The sequence below is a fragment of the Bos indicus genome, chromosome 26 (genome assembly GCF_029378745.1).
Source record: "Bos indicus isolate NIAB-ARS_2022 breed Sahiwal x Tharparkar chromosome 26, NIAB-ARS_B.indTharparkar_mat_pri_1.0, whole genome shotgun sequence".
NCBI classification, from domain to species: Eukaryota; Metazoa; Chordata; class Mammalia; order Artiodactyla; family Bovidae; genus Bos; species Bos indicus.
Genome location: NC_091785.1, coordinates 19,224,624 through 19,237,522, shown reverse-complemented (window position 1 = coordinate 19,237,522; position 12,899 = coordinate 19,224,624). Strand labels below are relative to the sequence as shown.

The 12,899-nt window shown below is 40.0% G+C and overlaps 1 protein-coding gene across 10 annotated transcripts in view; it reads right to left on the bottom strand.

The window, feature by feature from the left end:
• Positions 1–1,262: 1,262 nt before the first annotated feature.
• The window catches only part of R3HCC1L (R3H domain and coiled-coil containing 1 like), a 72,037-nt gene continuing 60,400 nt past the window's right edge, over positions 1,263–12,899 (bottom strand). For all 10 annotated transcript variants that reach the window (XM_019953058.2, XM_019953057.2, XM_070780612.1 and 7 more), the window contains 3 exons: positions 12,525–12,620; positions 11,882–12,022; positions 1,263–2,077 (listed from right to left, as the gene is read on the bottom strand). In XM_019953058.2, coding sequence (XP_019808617.2) covers positions 2,010–2,077; positions 11,882–12,022; positions 12,525–12,620 — 305 coding nt within the window. In that variant the 3' untranslated portion in view covers positions 1,263–2,009. The remainder of the gene's footprint in view (positions 2,078–11,881; positions 12,023–12,524; positions 12,621–12,899) is intronic.

The following is a 12,899-nucleotide window of genomic DNA, read 5'->3' as shown; positions in this document are numbered from 1 at the left end:
AACGTTTAAGTTACGGGCCACCAAGTACATAGCATTAGAATGAGGATAAAAGTAACGTCTTGAAATTATGAGTTCTGTAAGAAAACTGAGTAATAAATATGGGACTATACGTTACCATTAACAATGCCCTTAAAAGCCAAAATGCTGCCAGAATGGGGAAGCACCTCAAAGGCAAGTGGCAGGAATGATCACTTTTTTTTTTTTAACCATCCAAGGTCACTCTCAGCCTTGAAGGATCAAAACAGAGCAAAGGCATACCTTAGAGGTACACTGTCTCAGTATAAACCTGGCTAGTTCCCTGCATCTTCTTTCAAATGCAGCCATAGTGTTCAAATAGACATGCCTCTGTTCTCTGAAGACAGAAAGCACAAGCTGTATGGCCACACCAAAGAGAGGGGCCCTGGCCTAAGCAGTACTGGGGCAGAGGGTCAGGAGAAGCACGTAATGACTCCCCCAAACGTGGAATGGAGGTACTGAATGTGAACAAGGGGCAGGTTCAGAACAGACCACGAATGAGAAAAACAATGCTGAGGAACTGTAAGAGGGCTCTCAGACCAGAACAGCAGCAGGATCGAGACCCCAAGGCCAGTGTCATTTGAGGAACGTCTGGACAGAGCTCCAGTCCACCATCTTCGAGGCAATGCTAATAATCCATCATTGTCACGGGCACTGAATCATACAAAAATGAGGCTGCTGCCCTCGTTGAAAGCACAATGAGACACTGTTTCTTGCTCCCTCAGCATCTTACCCTTTAGCACTACCGTCTCTTCAGTGTAGAACTACTTTCCTAAAACACTGAGGATGCAGATATGAGAAGGATAAAGCCTGAGCTGACTTGTCCGTGTCTTTTAGGAAATCTCTCAGTGCCCAGAGGTGTGTGTTTGATTCTGGCTGCTCTTCACTGTAATGCACGGTCTGGTGTGGCTTGCCAAATGCCTCTGGCATGGGCAGAGAAGACCATACCAGAAACACACTGTGTGCCAGATGGCTTCTGCAGGATGTCAGACTGGACGAAATGGCAAAGGGTGGGGTGGGGATGTGTGAAGAGGACAGGAAGGGGAGAGAAGCTGCCATAAACCAATCCCAGGGGAGTATTTTTGTAGTGTACTCTCGGGCACCAGATGATCAACAGTCTACTCAGCAGGGTTCAGTTAAACCAACAGGCCCACCAAATCCCCTACACAGCGTTATCGGGGTGAAAATAAGGGGAGAACTGCTCTCCCATTTCTTTGTGGGAACAACAAAACCGACCAACAGCTGAGTGATGTATACCACAAAATGGGCTTTAATGTCTCCCTCTTATAACATGATAGTGCTGTTTAAACCGGAACTGGCACCCAGCTCCCAAGACTAGCTTCCTATGAGGAATGAAGCTGGCAAGCCCCTGGCTGCCATGCAGTTGGAGCAGCCCCAGGCACTCGGCTTAGTACAAGATCTGGAGTCCAAATGCCTACACCTGCTGCAGTTCACCCACTTTGGGGTTCTGGAACCGGCAGTGTAGATTCTGTGAATACCAACTACACCAGATACCGGTCCACCTCTTTGTACTAGCAGCTCCCTCCCCTCTGTCCCCCACCTGCCTCATCTGCCCCTCACAATACTGCTGGTCTCAGCTTTGTGAGGTAGTAAGAACACCCTGCCTTTGCAGGGCCTAAATCTCCCATCGTCACAGGTTTGAATCCTCTGTTTTGCTTTCACTTAAAACATCTTGGAAGCATGGCTTGCCCTGTCCAGAGGATTCCTGGAAGTCACATCCTCCAAGTTTCTCCCAAGCTGACGGCTTCCTTCCACATGCAACACAGTACGGCGATTCCAAAGAACTGCACGTAGGAGTGAAGACAAACAGGAGTTGCTCTTCTTCTTATACCCAGTCAGCCCTTGTCTTGATCGCTTTATCTCTTTCTTTCATTAACACGCACATCTGCATGTACACAGAGGTCTGGAAAAATCCTCTGAAAACTGGAAGTACTTTCTGAATTCCTGGAATTATCCCTTTCATCAAGTGATGTTCAAACTGCAGACTGGTCTCTGCCTTCCCAGATGGCTTCCCGTTGCCTGGCTTCCAATCGTTTTCTCTCTGTAAATAAAAGCAGTGTTAAAAATAGTAGTATAAGTTCACATAACCAGTAGCTTTCCCTTAATCTGAATTACACAGCTAATTTTAATCATGAAATGGGTGGATTCTCTGGTTTTCTCTTACCTGATTCCAAGAGTTAATATTTTTCACCTTCCAAGTGCTTTGTAAGTTGAAACAGTGTTAGCATTACTATACAACAAAAAGAGAAAGGGCTGGGCTAACAGAAATTAAAAGCATATGGAATAAAAGTCAGAACCAAGGAGGATCCAGATTCTTATCTTGCTATTAAGGTATTTATTTTAGTTCTCTTTCTCAACTGCATTAGTGCTTCAGTGAAACTGGCCGTTATTCCCAGTCTACTGATTTTTAATAAACTGGAAAATTCTGAAAGAGATGGGAATACCAGACCACCTGACCTGCCTCTTGAGAAACCTGTATACAGGTCAGGAAGCAACAGTTAGAACTGGACATAGAACAACAGACTGGTTCCAAATAGGAAAAGGAGTACATCAAGGCTGTATATTGTCACCCTGCTGATTTAACTTATATGCAGAGTACATCATGAGAAACGCTGGGCTGGAAGAAGCACAAGCTGGAATCAAGACTGCCGGGAGAAATATCAATAATCTCAGTTATGCAGATGACACCACCCTTATGGCAGAAAGTGAAGAGGAACTAAAAAGCCTCTTGATGAAAGTGAAAGAGGAGAGTGAAAAAGTTGGCTTAAAGCTCAACATTCAGAAAACGAAGATCATGGAATCCGGTCCCATCACTTCATGGCAAATAGATGGGGAAACAGTGGAAACAGTGTCAGACTTTATTTTTCTGGGCTCCAAAATCACTGCAGATGGTGACTGCAGCCATGAAATTAAAAGACGTTTACTCCTTAGAAGGAAAGTTATAACCAACCTAGATAGCATATTAAAAAGCAGATACATTACTTTGTCAACAAAGGTCCATCTAGTCAAGGCTATGGTTTTTCCAGTGGTCATGTATGGATGTTAGAGTTGGACTATAAAGAAAGCTGAGCGCAGAAGAACTTATGTTTTTGAACTGTGGTGTTGGAGAAGACTCTTGAGAGTCCCTTGGACTGCAAGGAGATCCAACCAGTCCATCCTAAAGGAAATCAGTCCTGGGTGTTCACTGGAAGAACTGATGTTGAAGCTGAAACTCCAATCCTTTGGTCACCTGATGCAAAGAGCTAACTCATTTGAAAAGACCCTGACGCTGGGAAAGATTGAGGGTAGGAGGAGAAGGGAACGACAGAGGATGAGACGGTTGGATGGCATCACCGACTCGATGGACATGGGTTTGGGTGAACTCTGGGAGTTGGTGGTGGACAGGGAGGCCTGGTGTGCTGCGGTTCATGGGGTTGCAGAGAGTCGGACATGACTGAGCAACTGAACTGACTGACTGATCTTTATAAATATTTCAAAAGGGATCAAGAATATGTTTTAATATTTTTCTTCTACCTTCTTGCTCAAATAGAAATAGTAGCCACTGGGCTTTAGTAATATCTCTCTACTACAACCCTACAAAAAAAAATACTTCACAGGAAAATCAAATTTTAGTATTTTCAGAGTACTTTCAGGAGCCAGAAATCTTCTGGAATGTCAATTCCAACATGGAAAAAAGACCACATATAATGAAGGGAAAATAAAAACTATTTCTAAAAACAAAAAAATGCACAAATCTGGGCAAACCATCTTCAAATTTTAACACATAAGCTTGGTTTCCATTTAACACTTTCATCAAGACCTGAGACAGCACATACCATACACGGTTTGGTGACCCGAGCGCTTCACTAGGTGCCACAATACCAGTTCTAATTTCATGGCTAGTCAGTCATTGATCCTGACACTATAAAATGTAGATAATTAAGCCTAAGTGCTTCCTTCCAAGGGCAATTATTTCAGATAATGTCTGTAAAAGATTTTGCAAGTCATGAACCAAGGGGAATTATAGAAATCAAAGTGAGTTTAGAGTTAATATCAATACTTGCTATTTTGATGTTATCTTTCCAAATTAACAGAATATCTTACAAAAATTCTTATATTTGACTCAACTTTAAAGGCAAAGAACTTGATAAGGAAGCTGACTGGCACTTGGAAATGTGAGAAAGAGAAATTTGCTGCTATCTGGGCACCCTCTGGTGGCACTATCTGAAAATAGCAGCAAAGTTACAAGAGGCAAACAACGAGGGTAGGCAACTTCCCAGCTGAAGGCTAGTTCGAATTCAGAGCCTGGACTCAGCTTCAAGGCAGGCTTAAACTGGGTTGGGATTCTCCAGGGAGACAGTACTAAGGATAACTGGCCGATGCTGGTTCTGATCCTTAAAAACAGGGAAAAGTTAGGAGAGGATCTAAAGGCAAAGGCAACCTTGGACAAAAACAAAAACTGGTCTGGGTTCCAAGAAAAAGTGAAGAAACCAGACAAGTGAATTATTAGAACTTAGATATTTTAATAAGCTCAGAGAGGTAAACCAGACAATGTGGGATGTTTTAAGAAAGGAAATCCAGGAGCAGTAGAAAAACAGAATTTTGGCCCATAATTCACAATTTCAAAATCAAAGTAGCACTGAAAAAAAAATTGTTTTTTAAAAAGCTTGAGACAACCATCAACTCTGTCCATGAAAAGGAAAGGGACAAAAAAAGAAGAGTAAGTTACAGCAGGGAAGAAGTAGGGGCAGGCAAAGTAAAGGGATGGAAGAGAAGGAAAAGAGGAGGAAGGTGGAAAATAGATGATAATTATACAGCATGTATCCTGTGCCAGAAGTTCTTTTAAACACAAATGTATTTACATCCCAAAACTCCAAAATAACACTGAAATGATGTGTACTATTATTATTCCCATAATACGAGAAAAAAATAAGTAAAAAAAAAAATAAATAAAAAGCTTGAGACCAAAGTTCCTTTAACTACAGTATAACCTGAAAGGTCATGAGGCTGCTTTATAGCCTTTATATGCCATTTAATGTGACTAGTCAGTCTGTTACAGAAATATTAATGCTAATGGATTTGATTTTGGTGTTAGGAAAAAGATATTAAGATAAACATATTATCTTTCTAAAATTAGAATAGTTTAGATTTCTGAAACATTTCCTATCCTAATACTTTCTAACAAAAGACCGTACATCTGTTTACCAAATATAGGTAAATATAAGAGGAAATTCTGGTGGTAAACCGTATGATAAAATCAGCAAGAATAGAGAGACAAATTGATAAACACAAAGAAACAGTGAAAATGTGAGGCTTAAATTTAGAAATACAGAACATGAACAGAATACATAAATACAGGTTAGGATAAGACCTAAATATATTTTCTTCATTTTAAAGAAATGGAAGCTTGGAGGAGTCAAGTGACTTGCCTAAGGTTATATAATCAGTGAAAACCTGAAGCTGGAACCCATGTCCTTAGTTCTTAAATCAGAAAACTTTCCACTACCCTGACATCTGAAGACAAGATCTGAAAATATTTACACAGAAAAGGAAAATATGTAGGAAAAAAAATATGGTCAGAATAGTAAAGAATAAACATGTTGCCTTTTACTAAAGAAAAGAGGTATGCACGATACTGGATGCTTGGGGCTAGTGCACTGGGACGACCCAGAGGGATGGTATGGGGAGGGAGGAGGGAGGAGGATTCAGGATGGGGAGCACATGTATACCTGTGATGGATTCATTTTGATATTTGGCAAAACTAATACAATTATGTAAAGTTTAAAAATAAAATAAAATTAAAAAAAAAAAAAGAAAAGAGGTAATAGCTGATAGACAGCATTTTTTAAAAAGCTCCTATTAACTCCACCAATTAAAAAAGTAAACTAAGAGAAAGCCCAACAGCAGCCATGAGGGCATGGAACCAAAGAAGAAGAGAATATTAGTATGAAATGATTAACCTAAAGCCCTGAAGACTTTTATTTCTCAGTATAATAAATAAATTGGCAGAAACAATTATATTAAATGAGTTGAGTTCTCACTGAGGAAATGGAAAGTGCTGAAGATGAAAAAGAGGCCAGTTTGGTGTCATGTTTAAAACAATAAAGAAAAGAGATGGAAACTAAAACCTTCAAAATGTACTTCTACACCTAAGAAAACAATGAAAAATCATCACAAAATCTACTTGTAGCCACCTACAGAGCAAAAACCAACATCAAGACTTGAAATACAAGTCTAGTCAAACTAATCTAATTGCCTTCTTTTACGGATTGACAGACCTGGGAGATGAAGGAGGGCTGATGTAAGTAGCCTCTGCATTTTAGCAAGTTTTAGATTTCAGGCTTACCAAGTATGTGTATGCTCATTAATACATGGGGAAATGGAGTCTACCTCACATAAATGTTAAGTGAGCATTTAACTCTAGAGGGTGGAATGGTTATCAATGCATTAAGTATATACATGCTATTTACTTGGCAATAATTGGTAAACCAGTCTGCTGCTGCTGCTGCTGCTAAATCGATTCAGTCGTGTCCGACTCTGTGTGACCCCACAGACGGCAGCCCACCAGGCTCCCCCGTCCCTGGGATTCTCCAGGCAAGAACACTGGAGTGGGTTGCCATTTCCTTCTCCAACCCATGAAAGTGAAAAAATAAAGTGAAGTCGCTCAGTTGTGTCCGACTCCCAGCGACCCCATGGACTGCAGCCCACCAGGCCCCTCCATCCATGGGATTTTCCATGCAAGAGTACTGGAGTGGGTCAGTCAGTCTGTAAACATTTTCATCTCTGATCAGGGCCACAGACGTAAGTTTATTAAAAGGCAGGTGACTCCAAAAATATGGGTAAATGCTGCATCCCAAAGAAAAAGATAGGAAATGAAGGGAACTTTACAAAGAGGAGAAAGGACACCAAGAAAATGCCATAAGACCTAGCCTACGAGTCAGCAATGCAGTGCTGCCCTTGAAGGCAGAATAACGGAATTCCTAAAAAGGATTTCAGAAGGCAGTGACTGTGATTAGATTTTTATTACAGTTGACTAGGTATCCTACAGAGATGATTTTACTTTTAAGTTCTTAGTGATTTCATTAATCAAACTAAGGGATCAAATTATTGTTTACTTACTCTGCCTCTCTGGCCTGTGCCCCAAAAGATGGCCTTTCAGAACCAGCCAATTAATCATCCTCCCCCAAGAGTAAAATGACACACAGCTATGAAACAAAATTATAGCCAGCTTTTAAAATGAGAGTAGCTTATTCTGAGAACTCTGATTCCAACTTTAGGTGGAAATTAAGTGTTCTGACAGGTGGAACATGGGGAAATTTTACATATATTCCTGAGTTTGGACTTTAAAATGTGGTTTTATCACTTACTGTCAATGATAAAAGATCACTGACAGAGATCATTCTGTCGTTTTTGAGATTGCATCCAAGTACTGCATTTCGGACTCTTTTGTTGACTATGATGGCTACTTCATTTCTTCTAAGGGATTCTTGCCCACAGAAGTAGATATAATGGTCATCTGAGTTAAATTCACCCATTGCAGTCCATTTTAGTTCACCAATTCCTAAAATGTCGATGTTCACTCTTGCCATCTCCTGTTTGATCACTTCCAATTTGCCTTGATTCATGGACCTAACATTTCAGGTTCCTATGCAATATTGCTCTTTAGAACATCGGACTTAACTTCCATCACCAGTCACATCCACAACCGGATGCTGTTTTTGCTTTGGCTCTGTCTCTTCATTCTTTCTGGAGTTATTTCTCCACTGATCTCTAGTAGCATATTGGGCACCTACTGACCTGGGGAGTTCATCTTTCATTGTCCTAACTTTTTGCCTTTTCATACTGTTCATGGGGTTCTCAAGGCAAGAATACTGAAGTGGTTTGCCATTCCCTTTCTCCAAGATTACTTTCTTAATCTCTTTTTTAAGGATTAAGACAAAGACTCCTCAATAAAATGGTAAGAAGACCAAAGTAGGGTAAAGGAAATTATCAGGAAAGTATTTATACTTCAAAATTCCAAATTCCAAACTCATTAATTAGAAAGGTTCCATATGCAATGTTTAACTCTGGGTTTTATAAAGAAAATCATGGAGGACTTGAAAGGGTTCAGAGTAGAATCATGAGTGAAATAAGATTTAATGAAGAAAAACTAAAGTAACCAATGTCATTCATGTTAATGAATATGTAGCTGAGTATTCTTTACAAACTAAGCACTGTGCCAGACAGCAGAACTCTTGAAGTGGGAAAAAGAAAGGCTATGGGATTTTTTCCATAGTATCATTAATGTGTGTGTGTGTGTGTGTGTGTGTGCGCGCACACACGCACATGCACGCATGCACTCAGTCATGTCTGACTCTTTGCAACACCATGGACTGTAGCTGGTTCCTCTGTCCACGGAAGTTTTCAGGCAAGAATACTGGAGTAGGTTGTCATTTCCTGCTCTAGGGGATCTTCCCAACCCAGAGACTGAACCCTCGTCTTGTGTCTGCTGCACTGGCAGGCCGAGTCTTTACCACGGCACCACCACCTGGGAAGCCCCAGTATTAATAACAGAAGTACCTGTATCAGGATGGCACACAGATTTCCATTTCATACTGATTCTGATCGACTAGCAAATGGTCAAGTCCAAAGTCACCAAGAAGGAGTATCATGACTGATGAGCACTGTCTGTCATGGATAACGAATGGGGCAATAGCACACAGTACGTATTCGTCATTACTGGCATGTGTTATTATAATGAATATTAACTTCCCAAGAGTCACACAAACAATAGTATTCTAAATACATAAAGCACCTTTCTAAACGTGTTTATATATGTTAACTTATGTTGCTCAAAGAATTCTCCAAGGTTGGTCAAGTCAAGCATTGCTTTCACTGTGTTGGAAACTGGGGCACAGGGAGGTATAAGAGACCTGCCACAGCTACCTAGCTAGTTAACGGCAAAAACTCTATTAGTACTCCAGATCCTCTCATTCCTAAATGATCTGCCCTTGATCTTTATAGTTAAAAGCTGTTAGAACAGAATGGTGTCCAGATGCTTCTGATTTCCAGTAAATACCTACGAAAAAACTTTTAAACTATTGTATAGATTTCAGTTAGACCTAAGGAAGAATTTTCTGATAGTAAAAGCTCTTAACCACTGGAACAGATAACTAAAAAGAAGCTTGTCATATTTTATTTTCTGAAGACCTTAAAAATTTTTTTTACTGGGAAAAAAAAATGTTAATTACCCCCAAAACTCCTTCAAAAGGGAATACAGTGTTGTAGAAGGAACATGGGTTTTAATTAGAGAGGCCTAGGTTCCAATACCACCTCTCAGTTTACCAGTTGGGTAACCTTAGTCCAGTTATTGATACTTTACCTCTAAAATGGAGATAATATCATTCCCATCAAGAGTTAGCATACTGCCAGGAACTTCCTTCAATCCTTTTAATTGCAAAAACCTTTTCGTGGCTTTTAATCTTAAAATCTTCGGAAGTGAAGAGAAGAAAAAACTGCTTAAAATATCAGGTTCATATTTTCTTCCTTACTCAAGGCAGATATCTCTACCAGATTGTACGTCTTAAAAAGAGGAACAAAATCCTGCTCTCTCGCTAGTCTTCCTAATTAGGGAGCACAATGCTGTGCACAGGGGCAACGCCAAACGTAGTTGATAAGAGTATCAGAGGCAACTGAAAACAAAAAGATTAGTGACAAGAAAAAAATATGTACTGGAATCTGTGCTGGACTCACTATAAAGTGATATTGCTACTATTACTAAAAAAGGAAGCAGCTAACATTTATCTATCAATGGGCCTGTTTCTCTGTACCTGTTATGGGCCTAGAGAAACAGGAAGGAGAGCGTTCCTATGGGTTTTGAAAATGACTAAGTACATTTTGTGGATTATCTCACTTGATTTCCATTTTATGGATGAGGAAACAGAGGCCTCCAGAGAGCAAGTAATTTGCCCAAGGTGACACCGCCAGTAAATGGAAGAGCTTAGATACAGACCCAGGCAGTCTGATTCCATAGCTTATAATGTTATTTCTTGTGCTGTACCGACCCCCTTCCCTCCAGTGGAAGATCTGGAACAAAAATATCTGTTCTATTTAATATCTAAACAGTACTTTTCATTTTCACAGAAAAAAAAATCTTTTAAGTGAGCAGTTTTAGGTTCCATGCAGGCAATTATTAGAGTACATGCTTAATGCCCAAGCAGCCAGAAAGCTATATTGGAATTTTCCATAGGCATCTTCTCAGATATAAAGAATGAGAGAGTTCTGAGACACAATAAAGGAAGAGCCCTCTATAACCTGTATAGTTTTAGCACCAATGGATAGGAGAAATTTATCACAGTGGCCTCTATTCACAACTAAAAGGCTTCTTCAAAAACATATGTACCAGGGTACCCACTTAGCCAAGAGCCTCATTTTTAACTGCATCACTGAAATGTCCTTGTATAGCTGGGCACTTAAAATAAATTCAAGTGCACCTGTATGATGATGGCCTTACAGAGAAACAGTGGGGTACTCAGGTGATATCCACACAAAACTATTGTTGCAATACCTGTCGAAATACAGGTGACATTACACTCATAGGGAGGCATGATACACTGCAAAAAGAATCACATCTCCTTTTATACATACCACAGTTATTACCTGCCACTGACTTTCTGAGATGACTGTGGTTATGACAGAGAAATCATTTTCCTCAGAGATAACCAATTAATAAAGGGTTAAGGACACTGAACGTTCCACTTTATCTAGTTCTGACAGTGCCACATATAAAAACCAGAGGGATCCTCCCCTGTTTCTATAATCTCAAGGAACCCTTTGAGTCAAGAAAGCATGAGAAAAATCAAAACTGCCTCATTATAATCATTAAGGTTTCAAAAAATTAGTTGGTTCAACTCTGAAACTCTAGCACCTGCCATGACACACTCTGTCACTGGTTATCTGGCCAGTGCAGCTGAGAGTCTGCAAGCTGCCTGCTATCACCAAAGCAGAGTGGACAGGAAGTATTAATGGCCTTGTTAGACCGGTAATAAACAAGGAGTTTGAAACTTCAATTCGTTTAATGGAAAAATGAAGCTACTTTTCAGTAAGTGGAATTTTCAGAATAAACTGCCTTCAGATTCCAAAGATCATGGACTAAGGCAATCAGACTGTTTATAGTCTGAAGTTTGATAAAAAGTACTGAAGTGCAATCGGAGTCCCAAGCCTTTACATACAAGTCAATAGCCTATAAAGAGGAGAGAAACATTTAACCTCAACTACAAACTATAGGGAAAGAAAAACCCTGCTTGTGGATCAGTTGAAATATTTTCTGAGAAGTCTTAAGTCCTGGAAAATAATAAGATTAGGCTAACCTAGATGTGCTCTAATGGAACCACTCCGGACTGTCTTTAAAGAAAAAAATTACATCCTAGAGTTATCATCACCAACGTCAATTGCTGGCTTTTCCTTAATTTTTCTTCTACCTAAGATCTAAACCATTTGATAAAATCATGGCAATCATGGCCCAGTAAAACCACAGCAAATACCGTTTTCTGCCTGGGAGATTACTATGTCTTCATAGGAAAATTTTTCTGAGTCAGGAGCAAGAACTATAGAAACAGCCATGGATGAGCTAAAAAGACGGAACCTATCTTTTGAAAAACAACAAAGGAGCATGGATTAGGATACGTTGGTGTGTGGAACAGGCAGACATATCCCAACATGTCTTCCTCCTAAATATAAGTCATGAACACAATTTCAATATATGTGGGAGGCTTCTAGGAAATGGAAATGACAATATGGAATGAGCTTCAATTTTTTTTTTTTTAAACACATGCTTTATAGTGAGCTCTAAAGGAACTAAAGAAGAATGCCATCAGCTTCAACTCACCTCGGGCTTCTCGAAGTTTTTTAAGCTCTGCTTCCCGTTCAGTTTTGCTCTGCTTACTTCGAACCCCAAGGGCACTGATGACTAGCCTTCTGGCTAGGGCTGCTGAAGTCTCAGGACGCTCCTTTGCTGGCTGGAGAAACTCTGAATGGGAGAAAAGGAGGGAGCAGGAGGGAGTAAGGAAGAGAAAGCATTCTAGCTCCAAGAGATTTAACTCAGTAATTAACATACAAAATAGACTAACAAGGGCTGCATCAGCAGTAATTAATACAAGCCTGATAGATGAAGATCAGAGGAAATTAACACGGCAAAGCACAAACAACCCTGCCTTCATTATCTGTATTAACACAATTTCCTACAGTGACTATCAAACTGCTAACCACAGAGGTAAACTGGATAAGGCTGCCATCAGAAAATGGTGACTGCAGCGCCTGCAGTTCGCATCGCCCACTCTCTCCAAGTGGCTTCTCCAACGCTGTATTTCCAACAGAGCCTTTTCTCTTTTCCTTTTTCCTTAAAAATATTTCTTTTAACACTAAAAATAAAAGTGTTATGTCTTTAGAACTCTGAATGCTATACAAGTGCTAGGAAAAAAAACGAGAACACGACTATCAGTAAGAAAAAGCTCCTGAGGTTACAGACTTACCAGCATAAGCTCTAGCTTTGGCCTTGGCTGCTCTTGTGGCCTGTGACAAGGGCCGGATCTTCACCATGGTATGTTTACTACCAAGAGCATCACGAGCTGTAAAGAGAATAAATATATATAAAGAAGTAGAAGACATGAAGATGAGTGATGCAAAATATATATATAGTTAAGGCTAGTTCTTAGAAAGTATTTCCTAGATGTTGTGCTTTATTTTTTCATCACCGGCAAAAGAAATGGTAAGCTCTAGAAAATCCATAAGGAACAACTCGGCAGTGATTATTTTAAAATGGGGATTAGAAAACTATGGCTTTGTGACCCAATCCAGCCAACCACCGTGTTTTAGTAAAGTTTTACCGCAACAGAGCCGTGCTTGTT